The 21,245-nt window shown below is 41.7% G+C and overlaps 1 protein-coding gene across 1 annotated transcript; it reads right to left on the bottom strand.

Moving 5' to 3' along the window:
* Positions 1–763: 763 nt before the first annotated feature.
* LOC115978198 (histidine biosynthesis bifunctional protein hisIE, chloroplastic-like) lies at positions 764–13,013 on the bottom strand. Its single transcript, XM_031100215.1, has 5 exons — positions 12,888–13,013; positions 2,567–2,614; positions 2,376–2,471; positions 2,114–2,265; positions 764–1,931 (listed from the first exon to the last, which is right to left on the bottom strand). Exons 1-5 carry the CDS (start codon positions 12,996–12,998, stop codon positions 1,661–1,663), a joined length of 678 nt encoding a protein of 225 aa, XP_030956075.1. The 5' UTR covers positions 12,999–13,013; the 3' UTR covers positions 764–1,660.
* Positions 13,014–21,245: the final 8,232 nt, after the last annotated feature.

The following is a 21,245-nucleotide window of genomic DNA, read 5'->3' as shown; positions in this document are numbered from 1 at the left end:
TTATTATTATTATACGGTCGTTCTTGACTTGTTATAATTACATATAGAAAAGTCCCATGCTTCCAACTTGTGGCTACCCCATGCGTTAGTTGGACGTATGCTCGTGGTGGTAGCTAGGTTTAGAGATTTTAGTAACAATCGAAAAATCTTGTAAAACAAATAGCTTACGAAACCAAAAGAATATTCAGATAAAACTACACTCTTTTATTTGTTTTTTTTATTTCTAATGGGAAAAGTCATAGTTTATCTTCGCAGCATACACTACGGAACTCTACCTAACATATACTCCTATAATGTATAGTGATATTTTACTCAACAAAATGTATCTCTCTAGTCTATTAGTAGCTGACGCTATATAATAATCCTTAGACAGTTAAGAGCTCTAATTTCTTTATCAAATTTGCTACTCTTAAAAATTCCATATACTAATCAAAAAATAAAATAAAATAAAAATTCCATATATGTCATAGGTGTTTTTATAAAATGCAAACAAAGAATCTATGTACCTTTCAAACTTTATCAATTGAAGCACTAACTATGCGTGTCTTTAGTTGTGCCGTGTTGCCAACGTTTAGATACTGAACATGAAACCTACATGAGATCTATTTGAAACGAAATCAAAATGACAACCCTGTGTTCCCATGTATAAAAACCAAAGCTTTTCTAATCTAAAATCAATCAGCAGGGTCAGAGATCAATTAACAGGCGAGGGTAATATCTGATCATGGGTTTAACGGCCAAGTCGATGGTGCCTGTTCTTGCAGTGCTATTGCTAGTGTACTTGGGAGTGGCCCATGAAGAAGCCCCAAACCCGAATTCGCTGGCGCTATGCAGTAATTTATGTGATCAAGATGTGTTCAAGTGCCTCACAGACTGTTTGTCAAAGGGAAAGGACTTCCTGGATATAATACAATGCCTGCTTTCATGTGGCAAAAAAGGCAATACATGCTTTACTAGTTGCACCAGCATCCCCGATACACCGGGAAGAACTTAATCCTATAGCGTTCAGTTAGAACTGTTCGCATCAACCAAAGCCGGGAATCAGAATAAATATATACAATGACGATAATTGTAATAAATCATGCTTAAGAGCATTGAATAAAATGAAATCACGACACTAGTCTTCTGGTGATTTCTTTCTTATTGAATTCATCAATTATATTTGGTTCATGAGCCGAAACTCTTCCCCCCTCCCCCCTTTTTTTCTTCTCTCTTGTTCTTTTTCCTTAAATATATAAATCAGTAATGCTACACTCCACTTATGCAGGTACTTTCAAAACCAATGGAGCAAATGCCCATCAATGAAGTAGTCAGTACTTGTACAGACTTCTTTTTCAACAATATTTATTCACAATGCTGCTACAAAAGCTGGGTAGTAGCTAATATTTCCTGATTTAAAATTCTTTTCATTCACAATCAAATACAAATAAGTTCACAGCAATCTGAATACATTCCCAAAACAATAATTCAGATCGATTTCCAAGGAAAATAGTTGCAACAAATTTGTGTCTTTACCAAAAAGCTTAAACAAAGTCATCCAGAGCTAAACCAGTTCCCAGAGTAAAACAGCTAGACTGGGGTATGCAAGAGCTAGGATAATGCGAGTCCCAGGGCTCTCAAAATGGACTACAGGTGATCATGCATATATCATAATTACCCATTACGATGGTAATGGAAGCTGCAATATGAAGCTAAATATGTACAGGCTGAGCAGCCTATGCAGCCCATACCTAGCCTTAGATATTCGACCTCTCTTTGTCTCGACACCTGACTGAGAAAATCTCTGCCGAAGAACTTGCATAACATTTTGTATTTTCACATCTTTATTTGCCAAAAGAACCATGGCATGATAGAGGACATCTGCCATCTCTGAGGCAGTACGTGACTTATCTTCATTCTCCAATGTTCGACACAACTCATCAGCTTCCTCCCTACAAATGAAAGTTCACATAAAAACCTTATGTCAAAACACAGACACAAACACATACCCCTCAAACAGATAATTCTCTTTGGTTTATTGAAGATTTCTTCTCTGACTCATTCTTTATTCATTGACGGAAGCAAAGAGAGTATCCACTAAAATCAATCGACAGTCCAATAAAATCTATACTACCTGATTTTTGAGCACAGAAGTTTATTATCAAGTAACAATCGCTTTGTCCACGAGGGTTTTCCATTTTGTTCTGCTGCTAATTCTGCTTTGCGTTGGGAGATTGTTGACCCTAATGAGTACAACGTGCTTAATGCCAATTTATTTCCTTCAACCTGCAAAAAATGGTCCGAATTACTTAAAAAATCAAGCTAAAATATGTTTGGAGTAATGCAGAGAATAGATATGTTAGCATTGCTTATCAAATTTGATTGAAGGTTCAAACCAGTTGGTGTTCTTTTAAATCAAAAACTGATGTATAATAACAAGTTTCTGACTCTGTGTGGCAGGTAGGCCCATCAGGCTTCCCTAGGTAGATTATCTGACAAATATTTGTGAGTTAAGTCGAATGAAATCTCAGAAGAAGAAAAGTACAAATGAGCTAAGATTTTCCAAGTAGAAGTCTTCAAAACATACATAGTCACGATCACAATCAAAAAAAATATCGTGAATATTGATGAAATTTGTAGGAACCAAGAATAAGACTTCTGGGCCTTAGATCACTTGGGCTCACAATTTATTTGTAGTGGGCTTGAGGATTTCCTACTATGGGTCGTTCTCGGCAGAGAGACTCAAAGCAACGCCTAGTTGATATTCACTCACTAGACTATTTTCTCTCAAATTTTCTGAACCCCTTCTTCTCCCAACTTTCTTCTATTTATAGCCAAGGTTAGTGGGGAGATTATGATTACAGCCACCGTTTGTGCTACTGAAGGTCCAATATTATTTGATTTAAGTGGATGTTTAGGTGAGAGGGCGGTGCTGCATTTATGATCTTGGAACTTGATTTCATCTGGACCGATTATGTTCAACAACTCAGTCTCCCGTGCATACCACATTTTCCCGGGAACGATTCATATATTTGACCGGGAACGTTTGACCGATCACATCTTGGAACTCAATGCCCTACACTTGTCTGTGTTTTAAGGAAGCTTCAAGGAGGGCGTAGGATAACTAGACCTTTCTACTGGGCCTGCGCCCAAGGCCAGTATGGGACTAGGTCCAAGGCCTGTATGGGCCTGGGATCTTGGCGCTGTACAATTGGGACTGGTCCCAGGGCCTGTATGGGCCTGGGATCTTGGTGCCGTACAATAGCCCCCCCTTGATTCATACTCGGTCGCCGGGAAGAATCAAGGAGCTGCCTGGGCCTTTTGACCTCGGGAACCTTTTAGCCTGGGACTTATGACTGTTACTTCTTATTAATATTCATCTCAAAAGACGCGCCATTTCGCGGCGCCAGGCGCAGTCGTCATTATTGTCTGACGGTTCGTGAACCGAAGCGGCGCACGAATCGGTTACGCTTGGCATTCGCTGGGTTGCTCGTAAACTGTGCCCATTTATTGCTTGATTAAGCGCTTCTTCTTCCCCCATTTCTTTTTGGCTCTATAAATAGTCCCCCTCTGAACACCATTCCATTTTTCCTTCGCCTCTGATCTTTAGTGCTTACTCTCTGCCGACCACATTTCTGTGCGCTTGCTTGCCCAGTGTTCTTTTCCTCCTTAGAACCCAAAGTAAGTTTTTCTTCCCCTTCCTGTTCCTTCAACTTTATTTCTTTGAGTTCACTTCTGTAGTTTTAGGCGTTATAGATGGGTTACTCTTACCTTCTAGAATCCCCGGCTGCTTTGGCCACCTTTAGGAATAAATTTAACATTCCCAATGACGTGGATGTGGCTTACTGCCATGAGAGTGATATTGAACTCCACCGAGGGCAGGGTACAGCCTTCTTTCCTTTGATGTCCATTTTAGAAGGTGGGGTCAGGTTCCCCGTAGATCCCCTCTTGATAAACACACTCACTTACTATGGGCTGTGTCCTGACCAGCTTCCCCCCAATTTTTACCGGGTAGTTAGTTGTGTCAGTAAGTTGAACCACACCTTTAACTTACAGTTAGACCACCATGACATTAACCAAATGTATAGCCTCTGTGGGAGCAAAGCCACCAATTATTACCTAAAGACAAGAGATGCACGGGTACGGCTGATATCATGCCTACCTGACTCGAACAGGAACTCCGCCGGGGAGTTCGTTAGGGTGCGCAGCAATTAGTTTGCCGGGGAGATCCCCTGCCCCCTTACACGGCGTAAAGTGGGTTCGTACCATCCCCTTCATATAATTGCTTTCCTCCACCTCTCCTTTTCTTCTTATTGGAGTAAAAAATTTTATTATTAGAGACTAATGCGTCACCTGTTCTTTTGCAGACGGCAAAGTGTTTGTGCAGGACCTCAGAGCCGTCCACGCCAAAGATTTAAACTTCGTCCTCCGTTCAGAGATATACGTGCATTGGGACGGACAACTCCGGGCTTCGCACTTGATCCTCAGAGTGGAGCCGGTTTATTCTACTTGGTAGCCTTTCAAGCAGGCACTGATAGTTGACAGCCCCCTGCTATCGTATATAGACGTCCGGTACGTAAACTTTTTGCCGCCGAAGCTTACAACCGGGGAAGCAAGGGAATTTGGTCAGTGGTTTACTTACGCGGACGAGCTAGCCCCTTTGCGAGACGAATCCGCGGAACAAGCATCCCGGCGCCTCAGGGAGATAGCCCACGAAGCCATACAGCAAGAAGGCCAAGCGCAAGAGCAGCCCATTCCCGAGAATCCAGCCGCCGTGCCTCAACAACAAGTGATAGAAACGGCTACCCTGCTAGCTGAAGCTATCCAACCTAGCGGTAGGATGGTATCAAGGAAGGTGATGACGATAGAACGGTTCGTGCCCAGTGCCCGGCAACCTAATCAGCCCCCGCCTTCCCAGGGCCGGGGTCAAGTGCCTCAGCCCTCACCCTCCACGCAGGCCGGACGTGCCCGAAAGAAACAAAAAGTCACCGATCAACCTTCCACAGGCCCGGGAGATGCCGCTGTCCAGACTCCTCCCCGACCAACAGGTGGAATCGTTATCCGCGAGCCGCCAACCGAAGCTGGCACGGAGGACGCGTCTTCCTCCCAAGTGGCTCCAGCGTGGGAGCCAAAGCTCCTTCTGGACGGCAAGCCATTGCCCTCAACCGCCTGTATTCGGATGTGGGATAAGGGCGAGGGCGGCCGTATTGCCCAAACTTTGGCTGAAGCTCTCCAACTTCCCGAGGACGTGCATGCTTTTGAGGAAGGATATGAGGAGTCTGTGGGGCGCCGGTTAAAGTGGCATGCCATTACGGTAATTCTTTTGTCTATCTACTCCTTCATATAGATTTCCTTTTGCTTCTTTTCTAACCTTTGTGCTTGCTAGGCCGCTCAAATGGCTCACATTATGGTTGCCCGGGCACGGGAGCTTGCCGAGGAAAACGAGCGCGAGAAGGAGGGGCGGGAGTCAGCGGTGAAAACGGCTAAGGAAAAGCTGAAGGCTGCTGAGTCCGCTGAGAAAAAGGCTGCTGCTGCGGAGAAGAACCGGGCATTGGCCGAGAAAAGGTATGCGGAGCTCCTGACTCAGCAGAATGAGACGGAGGTCAAGCTAGCCCAAGCCATCAGCCTTAACACCTCCAACGCCGAGGAGATTGCCGACCTCAGGGCAGGCTTGGCAGCCGCGGAGCAAAAATGGTACGATGTCGGTTTTGCTGATGCCGAAAACTCCGTAGAGTCGGTGGTGGCTCGGGCTCGGAATATGGGCTTTGAGGCCGGGTGGTTTGCCGCTCTCCAAGCAATGGGAGTTCCCGAGGATTCGCATCTGAGAGACCCCGGCCAAATTCCATTCCTGAGCCCTGCTTCTATCGCCCAGGATGCCCCGGTTTCTATTGACGAGGAGGAGACGGCCAGTATGAGGGAGCTGGTTGAACAAATCGATGCCCACGCCAAGCTCGAGGAAATGGAAGCCACCAGTATCCCGACTATACAGGAGCTTCTCAGTGAGGCTCCGCCTTTCCCCCTAACCGTCCAGCAGGAAGTGACACCGCCAACCCAACCTCCCAGCTAATTTTACTTTTATTTGCTAGCTTATTTTTATTTTGTTAGTTTTATTTGCCTATGTCACCGGGATGTGGTGACTGAACAATTGCCTTAATTTTTTGGTTTTATTTGCCCACGTCACCGGGATGTGGTGACTGAACAATTGCCTTTATTTGTTGGTTTTATTTGCCCACGTCACCGGGATGTGGTGACTGAACAATTGCCTTTATTTGTTTAATTAGTAGTCCGTTTTCTTTTTCCGTTTCAATTTGTTGAATGAATTTATATCTATTTATGTGTTTTGCTTGAATCATGCCAGTGCTATGGCCGCTTAATAGAATGGTACCCCCGAAAACCTGTTGTGCGGCGCTTTGTGTAATTTGAGAGCGCTAATTGATTTAGTATTTGTAAAAGGGTTAGATTTTCATCAGGCTTTGGTTTAACCGAGAATCGTGTTTTCTTCCTTGGAGTATTCTCTTGTTAGGTTTCCACCTGTTCGGAGATTTGAGTTTAACCGAGAATCAGGTTTCTGTCCTTAGTGATTTATTTGTAAGGTTTCCACCTGCTCAGCGATATTGATCGAGCCGAGGGTCAGGTTTCTGTCCTTAGTGATTTATTTGTAAGGTATCCACCTGCTCGGCGATATTGATCGAGCCGAGGGTCAGGTTTCTGTCCTTAGTGATTTATTTGTAAGGTTTCCACCTGCTCGGCGATATTGATCGAGCCGAGGGTCAGGTTTCTGTCCTTATTTGTAATTCTCTTGGTGTGCGGTTACGGAGTCAAAAACAGCATATACAAAAAAGTTCATCATGCTCTTAATTTCAATGGAATACAAGTTTTGGCTTACACCGATGATTATGCGTAGAATTTCTTCAAGTTGTTGGCGTTCCATGGTCGGGGGAGTGGCCTCTCGTCAAGGTCTTCCAAGTAGTAGGCCCCTGCACCCGCGATGGCTGTGACTCTGTATGGTCCCTCCCAACTCTGAGCAAGCTTCCCTGCAGCCATGTCCCGCATGTTCCCCACTACCCTTCTTAACACTAGTTCCCCGGCACTGAATTCCCTGCCCTTTACATTTCGGTTGTACCATTGGGCCAGCTTCTGCTGATACTCGGCAAGCCGTACGGTCGCGGCCTCTCTGCATTCTTCTAGCCAATCCAAATGCTCCATCATCAGGTTGGCGTTCTGTACGGGGTCAAACCCGGCGACCCGTGCACTGCATAAGCTCACCTCGGTTGGTATCACTGCTTCTGCTCCGTATGTCAGAGAAAACGGGGTTTCCCCCGTGGATCTCCTGGGGGTCGTGCGGTAGGCCCACAATACACTTAGTAACTCTTCTGCCCATCTTCCTTTCACTCCATCCAACCTTCTCTTGAGCCCGTTCAAAATAGTCTTGTTTACTGCTTCAGCTTAGCCGGTACTTTGTGGGTATGCCGGGGTTGAATACTTGTTCTTGATGCCGAGCTCGCTACAAAAGGTCCGAAAAGCGTTGCTGTCGAACTGTAGCCCATTGTCTGTCACTAGCGAATTCGGCACCCCAAACCTTGTGACTATGTTTTTCCATACAAATTTTTTCACGTCAGTATCCCGGGTATTAGCCAAGGCTTCAGCTTCAGCCCACTTTGTGAAGTAATCTACAGCCACCAACACAAAACGGCGGTTCCCCGTTGCTCGGGGGAATGGCCCGAGGATGTCAAGCCCCCATTGTGCAAATGGCCACGGGCTGCTGACAGGATTTAGACGTCCTGCAGGCTGATGGATCATTGGGGCGTGCTTTTGACACTGTTCACAACTCCGAACGTATTCGGCGGCATCCTTCTGCATCTGTGGCCACCAAAACCCCTGTGTCATCGCTCTGTGTGCTAAAGATCGTCCCCCAGCATGCCCGCCACACACTCCCTCATGCAACTCGGTTAGAAGCTCTTTGACTCTTTCGGGATGTAGGCACAAGAGGTAAGGGCCTGCGAAGGACCTTCGGTACAACTTTCGGTCCGAAGATAGCCAGTACCTGGGAGCCATTCATCGAATCTTGTTGGCATCGGCCTCATCCTCTGGAACTTTATCTTCGGAAAGGAAGTCTATGATCGGATTCATCCAACATGGACCAACCACTGCCACCTGCGCAACCTCTACTCCGGCCTGGTCAGAAACACTCTTCACACAGATGCTTGGCTCCCTTACAAGTTCTATCGTGATAAGCCTCGGTGTGTACTCGGTAGCCGATAAGGCTAACGTGGCAAGAGAGTCGGCATGCTTGTTTTGTGACCGGGCTACCTGGGATATTTTTACCGTTCCAAACTGGCCGATAATCTGCTTTGCCGTACTTAGATAAGCTTTCATTCGGGGATCCCGAGCCTCAAAGTCCCCAGTGATCTGATAAACAACCAGCCGAGAGTCCGAGTAGATCTCTACGTCCTTTGCGCCCAGATGCAATACTGCCCTCAACCCGGCCAGTAGGGCTTCATATTCGGCTTCGTTGTTCGAGGCTTTGAACCCCAATCTGAAGGAGTGTTCCAGTCGTATACCCTCAGGGGTGATTATGACAATGCCAGCCCCGGCCCCCATAGCATTTGATGCGCCATCCACAAATAATCTCCATAGGCGAATCTCCGCACTACAGATTACTTTGCCTTCATTCTTGGGTGTAAATTCTACGATGAAATCAGCGAGAACCTGTCCCTTCTCCGAGCTTCTAGGTCGGTATCTTATGTCAAACGATCCCAGCCGAGTCCCCTATTTGGCAATCCACCCTGTGAAGTCGGATCTCTTCAACAGTGTCTGCAATGGATACTCGGTGAGGACGAACACTGTGTGTGCCTGGAAGTTATGTGGTAACTTCCTCGTGGCGTGCACCAAGGCCAAAACTAACTTCTCAAGAGGCAGGTACCTTGTCTCGGCATCGACCAAGGTTTTGCTCACGTAATACACCGGCATTTGCAATCCCTGGTCCCTTAGCAACACAGCACTTACTGCATGATCGGTGACTGCAAGGTACATAAACAGATCCTCCCCGGGCTCCAGGGCCGTCAACCTCGGCGCCTTTGCCAACTATTCCTTTAGTTCTCGAAAAGCTTCATCACAGCTCTCGTCCCATCGAAACCCCTTCCACTTTTTCAGAAGCTGATAAAACGGCCGGCAACGATCGGCAAACTTGGAGATAAATCGGTTCAGGGCGGCTAACATTCCAGTGAGCACTTGCACCTCTTTGGGATTGCTCGGTGGTTTGAGGCGGTTCACGGCTTCTATTTGGTCGGGGTTAGCTTCTATTCCACGAGTAGATATCAGATATCCCAGGAACTTACCAGCCCCCACTCCGAAAGTGCTCTTCTCGGCATTCAAACGCAATTTGTGCCGACGTAGTATCTCGAACACTCCCCGGAGGTCTTCAGTATGCTGTGACTCGATTCTGCTTTTTACCACCATGTCGTTGATATAAACTTCAACCGTGCATCCAATTTTTTCTCGGAACATTCTCGTCATCATTCGCTGATACGTAGCCCCGGCATTCTTCAATCCGAACGGCATGACCTCGTAGTGATAGTTTGCATTCGGGGAGATAAATGCTGTCTTTTCTCGGTCTTCGGGCGCCAAGGCAATCTGGTGGTAGCCCTGGAAGGCATCTAGGAAGCTCATCCTCGGGTACCCGTATGTTGCATCTACTAGCTGGTCAATCTTGGGCATCGGGAATGGGTCCTTGGGACATGCCTTGTTCAAGTCTGTGAAATCTACACAAACTCTCCATTTCCCGTTCTTCTTCTTCACCACGACAGTGTTTGCCAACCACTTTGGGAAGAATATCTCCTTTATGGCTCCAGCCTCCTTCAGCCGCTGCACCTCCAGGTTTACTGCATCGACGTGTTCTTTTGACGCTCTTCTCGGTTTCTGCTTCTTCGGGGGGAATAATGGATCCACGTTGAGTCTGTGGACAATGAACTCGGGATCTACGCCGGGCACTTCATACGGGCTCCATGCGAAAACGTCTATGTTCTGCAACAGGAACAACAACATCTCTACCCTTTCCCGGTCATTCATGCTTGTACCTATCTGGAAATATCTGTCAGTATCTGGGAGAATTCTTACCTTCAGCACCTCCTCGGCAACGTCCGCCCCAGTTTCCCCCTGGGGTTTCTGTGATTGCTATGAATTGTCTTTCTCGTTTTCCTCAGCTCGACCGAGCTGTTCCTTCTCCCACCTGACCGCGGCAACAAGGCACTGCCTCGCCACCTGTTGGTTCCCCCTTACCTCGGCAACTCCATTCTCAATAGGAAATTTTACTTTCACGTGAAGGGTGGACGGAACAGCCCCCATGGCGTGAATCCATGGCCTTCCCAGGATTGCGATGTATGGTGCGAATGATCGGACTACTATAAATGTAACTACAACTCCCTTGCCTCCCATGTCCACTGGAAGAGAGATTTGCCCCTTGGGAATTACGACTCTCCCGTCAAACGAGACCAACGGTGTGTCATACTTCGCAAAATCCTGGGTCTTTAACCCGAGCCCTTCAAAGAGGTCCGGGTACATGACGTCAACCCCACTTCCTTGATCAATCATTACCCTCTTCACCAGGAATCCGCCTATCCGGGCTGTCACCACCAAAGCATCGTCGTGGGGTTGGACCGTCCCTTCAAAATCGTCTTCTCCGAACGAGATGGACAGCCGTTCAACTTTTTTCTTCTTGGATGATTCTCCCTCCGCGCAGGCCACTGTCAATACCCTTTTCGCCGCTGCTGCCCTTCTTGGTGCGGCATGGATGACTTCGATTATCCCCAGGGGTGGTGGAAGGGGATTCCTTTTCTGTTGGGTGCCCTGCCCGGTTTCTCGGTCAATGGAATCTGCTACAAATTCTTTCAGGTACCCGGCCCTTACTAGCTGTCCGAGATGATCTTTTAATACCCGACACTGCTCGATGGTGTGCCCCTTGTCTCTGTGATAGGTGCAGTATAGGTTTTGGTTCCTCCGAGATGGGTCGCCCCCCATTTTGTTCGGCCACCTGAAGAATGGCTCATTTTTTATCCGTTCCAAGATCTTGTGCACGGGCTCTTTAAACACCACATTAATCCCGTCGATCTGCACCTCTGGTTCCTGCATTCTGAAATCTCTTTTCAGTTTCGTCGGCAAAATGCTTTGCCGAGATCTCCCCACTAAAGGAGCTTTCCCCCTACTTTGTAGCCGGTCATCCTCCAGGCGTTTGTACTCCTCTATGCGTCTCATCAGTTGCCTCATATCCTCGGGGGGTCTTCTCATCAGTGACTCCCGTAATTCAGAATCTTCAAGGAGCCCTATCCTGAAGGTGCTTGCTGCAATTTTCTCATTTCCTCCCCCAATCTCGTTGTAGAGTTCCCAGTATCGGCTGGCATAACTTCGAAGGGTTTTCCCGACCCTCATCTTCATGGAAAGTAGCGCGTCAACTGGCTATTGCACTCGGCTGCATGTCACGAACCTGCTGCCGAATTCTTGAATCAGCTCGGCGAAGCTGTGTATAGAACCCTTCCGCAGCCCATTGAACCATCTTAGTGCAGTAGAGCCGAGACTAGAGGGGAATACTTTACACATCAATGCATCGTTGTGCGCATGCAACGACATCATGTGGATGTAATGGCTAACATTCTCCACGGGGTCTCTCCTCCCCTCATACGAATTGAATGGCGGTCATGTGAATCTGCTCGGCATTGGGGCCCGTTCAATTTCATCGGAGAATAGTGACCGGGCTGCCATCCGCAAGGCTCGGCTCATGGCGTCCATGGCGGCATTGTGGTGCAGTCGTTCCTCCGGCGATTCTGATCCTTGGTGATCGTAACCATGCAACCGTGAACGGTTCCGCCGATGACATGGTTCCCGTGGTTGCCGGTGTGACTCTTGGGAACGCGATCGGTCTTGGGATCGCTGCGTACTAAATCGGCTGGAGCCCTCGCCCTGGTTTCTCCTTTGCTGGGGGTTGCGATTCCTTTCATGTCGCCGACCCCTTGCTTCCAGCTCTAAATCCATTACCAGTCTGCGTAACCGCTCCAGCTCTCGGTCCCTTTCGTCATACTGTCGATGCGCCGAGACGTCTGAAACCGTCCAGTGTGTCTGAGCCGACCCCTCTCCCAATCCGGACCTTTCCTCCCCTCTTGGGTGCTCCCTATCTTCCCTCCGTTTCTGCCTTCTCTCCCTCCACGTTGACCCCCGAGAAGATCCCATGGAGCAGCTCGGTGCACACTCTCCTGAACGCTCCTCAAACATTCTTGTCGTTTGAGTCTCAATCGAACCACAGCTTTGTAGGAGGGCCCCACGGTGGGCGCCAATTGTAGGAACCAAGTATAAGACTTCTGGACCTTAGATCACTTGGGCTCACAATTTATTTGTAGTGGGCTTGAGGATTTCCTACTATGGGTCGTTCTCGGCAGAGAGACTCAAAGCAACGCCCAGTTGATATTCACTCACTAGACTATTTATAGCCAAGGTTAGTGGGGAGATTATGATTACAGCCACCGTTTGTGCTACTGAAGGTCCAATATTATTTGATTTAAGTGGATGTTTAGGTGAGAGGGCGGTGCTGCATTTATGATCTTGGAACTTGATTTCATCTGGACCGATTATGTTCGGCAACTCAATCTCCCGTGCATACCACATTTTCCCGGGAACGATTCATATACTTGACCGGGAACGTTTGACCGATCACCTCTTGGAACTCAATGCCCTACACTTGTCTGTGTTTTAAGGAAGCCTCAAGGAGGGCGCAGGATAACTGGACCTTTCTACTGGGCCTGCGCCCAAGGCCAGTATGGGACTAGGTCCAAGGCCTGTATGGGCCTGGGATCTTGGCGCTGTACAATTGGGACTGGGCCCAGGGCCTGTATGGGCCTGGGATCTTGGTGCCGTACAAAATTGTTTGAGGTCTCTCCCTTCGTCCACAACATCGACCGTGATCTGCTATAGAATGTTGCCTTCCGAGAGGAAATGGCTGTAGTGACTGCATCTCGATTTGCAAGGCCTTGCATTAATATGGCTCCTGTATCAACATTTTGGGTTATTGCCACCGCCAAACCTTTGTAATCCCATTTTACACTGTCTAACAATGTCTGAACCTGAAATACTATTTGATTACACTCCCAATTTATTTGTAAATGCAAAATTTCAGTCCTTAAAGAGACTAAAGAATGCATGAAAATATAATAGAACCAAAAAATAAATTAAAATAGATAAGGCACCTCCTTTCATATTACAAACCATGTGAACATAAAGTTAAATCAAGAAAAAAAATGATAGATGGATAGATAAGGGATAAGCTTTCAGATTTAAGTGTCATTAGTACTTTAAAGGCTTCCTTTCCTTTCATATTAAACTGCAACTACGGGGGTGGCCTTAAATAGCTCCAACTATCACAAATATAATCGATTTTTTCTCAAATCTCATACCATTGACAGAAAGCCCACCCCCAGGGGGGGGGGGCGTTGGGGGTGTGGGAGGTGGGGTGGGAGGAGGACCTCAGCCAGCTTACCTAAGCTTACTATTTTGTTGACATATTATCTTAATATTTATATATTTACATACCATCTCAACAATTAATTAGAACCAAGATGCCAAGATCTAGAAAAGATTGTTGCACTCATCACAAACCAAAGAGAGAATGTTTGTTGAGTTAAAATACGGTGACAAAAGCAAAATATACCGTGATAAAAGGAAAAAGGGAAGAGGGCTATAGAATTCAATTTATATAATTATGTCTTCACTACAAAGGGAGCGTTTAAATTTGAATAATCCAAATCTTAGTAATTATGGCTTCACCGTAAGATGAAATAGTATACTGCCTAGATTTGTATAAGATGAAGCCTATGAGAATTATCAGAATGGTTTATTCAAAAAATAACAAGCAAAGGTAATGCATCCATGCAATCAAGGGGGGTGGGGAGAGGGGGGAGATTAAACAAAAGAGGAAAAAATTGAAACCAGTTGCTACTTGTACAAGTAATTATGTAATTGTAAGTTTATGGTGTCCCACACAGCTGAAGTTCATATAAAAGTTCCTTTCCAACATCAACAACAGTATTGAAATCAAGAGCCCATATATGTTGATTATCAGGCCACCATGAACACCGCAAGAGAAATACAACAGAGAAATTGGGAGCATGATTCTTAAATAGTATTATCTGTCTTCTCTTTGCCATAAATGTGAAGGTCCATACCACTATGACCATAATAGAAACTTAACCATGCGCGGTTGACTTTAACAAGAAACGAGATGTCAAACAGTATGTAATTAGATGGTGCAGGGCCTACTGGCTCAAGCAACACTAAAGGCGTAGTAATGTGCATGCGTGTGTGCAGGTGCAAGCACACACACCTATAGGGGTGCATAATACGTGCATAATACCCTTAGGTATGCAACTAAGCATAGATACAGATGTAATTGTTGGCCAGCTTGGATGGAGGGGGAAGGAGGAGGAATAGAGGGGAATAGAGTAGAGTTGGCCAAAAATGATTGTCTTGGAGGACAGGAGGGAAAGTGGAGGTCGAAATGTGAACTCCAGTTTTTTTTTCATAAGTATGGAGCCCAGATGTAGCTTGAGTAATGATATAAAGCATATAATCATGCAACAATGGACACCTACAAGAGATGTTTATTAGATGAATGGGACCCAGCCATCAGATTTCCTTTTCCCTATTTTGTTTTCCAGACGTGTAACAGTACCTACCATAAGTCCATAATGGCCACCGTAGACACCTGACTATGGCTGGTAAAATCTTGAGCTTTCATTATTAAGTAGATAATGATGTTGTGACAGCTTGACAGGGTTTTCTCCCCCATTAACTTTACCAACACAAATTTGGGAGAAGATAAAATAGATATTAGTTGGGTACGATTATTAGTGCATTCTGGTAGACAATTTATGCCAAGGGTCTCTCAGTCAGGTTTTTTTTTTTTTTTTTTTCATCTCTAAACTAACACCACTCTAACATAATATCAAAAGCCAATTAATTTTTGTATCCCCATCATGTCATGTCCTAAAGTTTCAAGAATTGACGTGTCTCATGTCGTGTCTATGTCCGTGTCTATGCTTCTTAGATAGCAACTCATAACCATAATTGCAAAGACACCACGGTAAGTTCAAATCCTATCATATGCAACACATTTCTTCTGTATTAAATTGCCACATTCTTATTTCCAGACTTTATTCCCCACACACCCACACATACACATGCTTTATATAAACTAAGCTAAGCTAATAAAGAAATGGTGAAATAGTAGAGTGTACTAGAAAGATGCTTTTTGAAAACAATTGGCTTTTGATACCATGTTGATACTTGGAAGATCAAATCATTGATTCAGTCCTTACAGCATCAACCAATGCATACAATAGATAATCACAACTAAACAATCCAAATGAATAACAAAACAAACACTCAAGCAAAACAAGCACATTAGAGGCAATAACTTTAGATTATTTTAGAAGAGTACCTTGGATTCAAGACAAAGACCTTTCCCTTGTTTAATAATGGAATATAAACAAGATGATGGGTCGTCTTCTTATGGCTGTCCCAACTGTAACCACCATATATATAAAAATGCAAAGACGGGATCTAGAGGACACTGTCAGAGATAGAGGGCAGATAAAATATGACACCGCCATTATAGAACCCCCACACCCCCCCCCCCACCCCCAAAAATATGTAAGCTCTCAATGTCTCTTTTCACATTAGTTTCGGGCCATTCTGGAAATATAAAATGTGACAATGAATTAAATTTAGGTGAAAATACCATTTTTCAAACTTACATTTTTTGGTTATTGTTAATTTAGTCGTTTTTTTTTTTTTTAATATAAAAGAAAATTCTACTCTAACCTAGTCTAAAAGTATTTCCAGTAGTTTATCTAAATTTTTTTACCAACTAACATTTTCAAATACACTTTTCAACAGATTCTCTATCATTTTCTCCATCTCATTTAAATATTATTTCTTCATTCATTCTTTATTCTTTTTTTAATCATCATTTATTCTTCCTATGTTCATTCCCAACAACTATATTTTTAAAGATTTTAACAACTATATTTTTAAAAAAATAAAAACTTCTTCAAATTTTTCAATAATCAAATTTCTCAAATGGTAATATTTCTTAAGGGATTTTTATTTTTATAAGTAATACTACAGTCACAAACTATTTTACAATATTTTTATAAATTGTTGATGTGGCCAACTTTTTATTAGTTTTCATCTAAGCCTACCATTAATATCACATTTTTATTTACCAATACCTACTTACTATATCAGTAGTTTGTAAATTTCTTTGTAAAAATATTTGTATCTCTTGCATTATTCCCAAATGTTCAGGCCAATTCTTTGCTATTATACATTAACTTATAATTAATTACTTTTTTAAAAAACTTACCATACTTTTCATTAAAAAAAAAGCCCACCACACAGATTAGACCAATTCCTTTTATTTTTTATTATTCATTAAATTATAATTAATTTCCTTTAAAAAAATTAACATAATTATTATCATTAAAAACAATTCCACCACAACACACGTTTTCTGTTTTTTCTCTACCCCTTCCTTTTTTATTTCAGAAAAAAAAATATAAATAAAATAAAAAATAAAAATCATTCCACAGGAATCACCGAGAGAGAGAGGTCACCATTGCAAAGGCCCGTGGAGATCATCCACTCACCGCCACTGGTCCTCCTCCTCACCACCAAGTGCATTCAAACCTAGTTGGGTCAGATGACTCAGATCAGCTTCTGTCTCTCTTTTTTCTTTTCTTTTCTTTTTTCTTTTTTTTCCTTCTTTTCTTGTTCTGATTCACTTTGTTGTTACAAGGGAGCTTAGATAGACTTTCATGTTCTTGATCTGTTGTTTTTGTTTTGATTTTAGATTTGTTATTCTAATTAAATTTGTCTTTTTCGTTGTTTGATCTGTTGTTTCTTTTCTGATTTTAGATTTGTTGTTCTAATTAAATTTATTTTGATTTTAGATTGTGTTTGTGTTTTGATTGTGTTACCATTTAATACATTTGAGAGAGAGAGATGAACAGAGAAGAGAGGAGGAAAGGGAAAGAATATTTTTTTATTCAGTCGGCCGAGTATTTTTTTTAAGATAAAATAATGATTTGGAGTTGCTACAATGTTCTCTAGATTAAGAGAACTACTGTAGCAAATTCAAAAAAAAATTGGAAAAATTTTGGGTTTAGAGAATCTGTTAGAACTGATTTTTTGGGTTTAATCTCCAAAAAATGGCTTTGGCTAATCTATTGGAGATGCTCTAAGTGTATATGTGTTAGAAAAATCTAATTTAGAATTTAAAAATCACTAACACACTATCAAAGTAAATTAGTATATTAAAAAAATTACAAATTATACTATTTAATTTTGTCGTGTAAGGGCATTGATATCAGGTGTGACAAATACTAATTTTTTAGTATTTAGCACACCAAACACCAGAAACCCACCAACATCAGATGTTCCAAATGCCAAATAAATTTGACATTTGCTACAATACCATCCTACTATTAGAACAGTAAGGACAACTCATATCTCTATCTCTCTCTCTCTCTCTCTCTCTCTCTCTCTCTCTCTCTCTCCATGTTATCTGCTAAGCTCATAGCATTGTCAAACTCGCCACATCGTTCACCACGTCATTTGGACCACCCACCTTTAGATCTCTCTCAATTAGCCAGTTGTTATTGCGGTAGTTGTGGCGGTGGTTTTTTTTTTTTTTTTTATGGGTTGTGGTGGGCTAATTTTGGTTCGTTGTGGTTACTGCAACGGGTGGTGGTTGAGTTGATTTCAGGTTTTGGTTACAATGGTTGGTGGTGGTTGGTTAATTTTAAGTGGCAATGGATTTGCAATGGTGGTGGAATGTGGTGGCGGTGGTAGATATTTCAATTAGGTGGAGGAGAGTTATGGGTTTTGTATTTATTTATTTGTTTTTATTGTAGGAGTTTTTTAAGGTTATTTTAATGTATCGTATATAATATTTTAATGTAGTGTATGGATTAATAGAATATCTGATGTAGGTGAATTGTAAAATGGTATATTAAAATAGATAAAAATAACTTTTTGATATGTTAAAATTGCACTTTTTTTTTTACCACAGCTAATATTGATTCTCTTATAATTGAATCCTTTAACTGTTTTATATTATTTTTTTCACTTCATTTCAATCCTTCTAACTTTAACTTGTTTTTAATTTAATCCTTATGTCCAAACCACACTCCTCAAAAATGATATATAGTTTAAGTTTCATGAGTTTTAAAAATTAAAGAAAAAAAGCTACAATGAATTTTTAAAAATAAAATAAATGCCTAAAATCAATTAAAACCCAATCAACATCACTCAAGAGTCACCACTGCGATGGTCACTCCACAAGTATTAAGTACTTGTGGGGTGTGGGGGGCAAGGGTCAAGATTCAAGTCTCTAGAAAGGAGCTTCACACACATATACACTTAAATTAAGTTAGAGTAGAATTTTTATCTTGTATCCAAAAAAAAAAGAACCCATCACTCAAGAGTTGAGGGACACTATTTTGGTGATGGAGAAAGTTGAGGACACTACTTTGTAACATTTAGGATCTATTTGGGATCTGCTTATTTTGCTGAACCTGAAAATTTTTTGCTAAAAGTACTGTAGATAAAGGTAAAAGTTAGCTAAAATAGCACAGTAGAACCCAGAATAGTAGCAAAAATAAGCTGAATAGTAAAATAAGCTGGTTTTTAAATTTGTAGCCGAACGCACACTTAATATAAATAATAAAATGAACTTGGGAGGATCTTTTCCAAAATACAATTGAGTTAGTTCCCACATTAATTATCTATTTTATGAAGGTTTTTTATTGAAAATTGAAAAAAAAAAAAAACAATTATCGAAAAAGTTTTTTTTTTTTTAAGTAAAACCCAATACCATTTTATGGATCTATTTAAGATCCACTTATTTTGCTAAAACTAAAAACTTTTTACTGAAAGTACTGTAAATAAAAGTAAATGTTAGTTGAAATAGTATAATGAGATTCATAAATAGTACCAAAATGTGCAGTGGAATTCTTGAATAGTAGCAAAAATAAGCTGAATAGAAAAATAAGTTGGCAAAAAATAACCTAGCCAAACAGACACTATATTTATTTCAAACTTTTTTGTGGGATAAGTTACAAAGGATGAACTAGAAAAAGTGTATCTCGTAAGCTAAGTCGAAGCTTGTTTCATACACCATCTCTCTCTCTCTCTCTAGTAACTGTTGTATGTTTCTTTCTTGCCAACAGACATTAGAGTGTGCGTTTGGCATAGATTATTTTTGCCAACTTATTTTACTATTCGGTTTATTTTTGGTACTATTTATTGGTCTTACTACACTTTTTGGTACTATTCATGGATCCCACTGTACTATTTTAACTAACTTATACTTTATCTACAATATTTTCAGCAAAAAATTTTCAGTTTTAGCAAAATAAGTGGATCCTAAATGAACACTGAGTGTGCATTTGGCATGCTTAAAAAAGCATGCTTTTTTTACTATTCAGCTTATTTTTAGTACTATTCATGGGTCTCATAACACTTTTTGGTATTATTCATAGGTCCCACTGTACTATTTCAGCTAACTTTTATCTTTATCTACCGTAATTTCAGTAAAAAGTTTTCAATTTCAACTAAATAAGTTGGGACAAAGCAACACTAACAAAGTCAGCAAAATCGAAGTGAGCATCAACTAATCCTTGCATCTGCTATTTTTCCTATATTATTCCAAAATTAAACTTGCCAAAAAAAAAAAAAACAACAACAACAACTCTTTTTAAATTCTAGGGATTCTAGCCTTTTACCCCTATTTTTTAAAATATTTGGCAATATGCCCCTATTTTGAAACAATATAGGTCCGTGCCCCTATTTCGAAACTCGATTTTATTAAAATCAAGTTATGCCCGATCAAAATTTAAAAATAAAATAAAATAAAATTTGCATGGAACTCGAGTTCCATACCTATAACGGCGTTCAAGAAGACGTATAGTGGCGTTTTCATGCAATTTTTTTTATAAGTTTGATTATACCATGTTCAAGGAGCCCTATAGTGGCGTTTTGAAGCCTATAGTGGCGTTTTCATGCAATTTTTTTCATAAGTTTGATATACCAGGTTCAGGGAGCCCTATAGCGGCGTTTTAAGGCCCTATAATGGCGTTTTAAAGCCCTACAGTGGCTATCATAGAACTCGAGTTCCTTGCAATTTTTTTTTTTTTTTTTTAAGTTTGATCAGGCATAACTCGATTTTAAACCAAGTAAGTTTTTCATTGAAACTCGATTTTAATAAAGTTTTTCATTGAAACTCGATTTTAATAAAATCAAGTTTCGAAACAAGGGCACGAACCTATATAGTTTCAAAATAGGGGCATATTGCCAAATATTTTTAAAAATTGGGGTACAAGGCTAGAATCTCCTTAAATTCTTGACCAAATACCATTGGGCTGTCTAACTCCAGAGGAGGGTGGCCCAAACCATGGCCCAATAAGCCGACCCAAACGCCACCTGTGAGATTCATTTAAAAAAAAAAAAAAAACTCTTTTCACAATTAACTATTATTGTGATTTCGGACCAGCAGAAATGCATTTCGCACTTACAAAAATTAAAATGACAATACGACCAAAATATTTAACGCAGTTCAACTAGTTTCAAGCCTACGATCCAACAAAAAATCCACTATCAATTATAAAGATCATAACCATTCTTCCAAACTATTTTCATAAAAGCACAAACATAAACTAACCCAAATCCCTAATACTCCCACCAGTGCTCTCACGCTAATGCACCTAACTACACAGTTTTTTCTTTTCATTTTTTTTTTTCTTTTTTTGAATGCTTTTGTCTTTAACTATCTTACACATCAAAACTACATATCAATGTATTTATAGGGACTATTGCTTCTCCCTACTTAAAAATAAAATAAAATAAAATAAAAAGTAAATCAGTGCAAGACTAGTACTCCATAGGATTAGTGCTCTTATCAATGTTGAAAGTAACACTTAATACACCCCCTTGTTATTCTTATAAAAAAATTGCACAAAAAAGTCAAAGAATTTACAATGCAAAAAAACGCTACTCACTAATTAGGATTGAGATCTAGGTATTGTACCTGATACAATAACTCTTAATGGCTAAGATTGAGAGTTGAAAAAAAGCAACTTTCAATCTCAACCATTAAATAAATAAAGTGAGCTAGAAAAAGTTAAAATATGAAAGTTAAAAAATTAAAGTGGTAAAAAAATATTTTT

Source organism: Quercus lobata, chromosome 2 (genome assembly GCF_001633185.2).
Source record: "Quercus lobata isolate SW786 chromosome 2, ValleyOak3.0 Primary Assembly, whole genome shotgun sequence".
Taxonomy (NCBI): Eukaryota; Viridiplantae; Streptophyta; class Magnoliopsida; order Fagales; family Fagaceae; genus Quercus; species Quercus lobata.
Note: the sequence above shows the minus strand (reverse complement) of the source record. Positions and strands in the feature narration are given on the sequence as shown.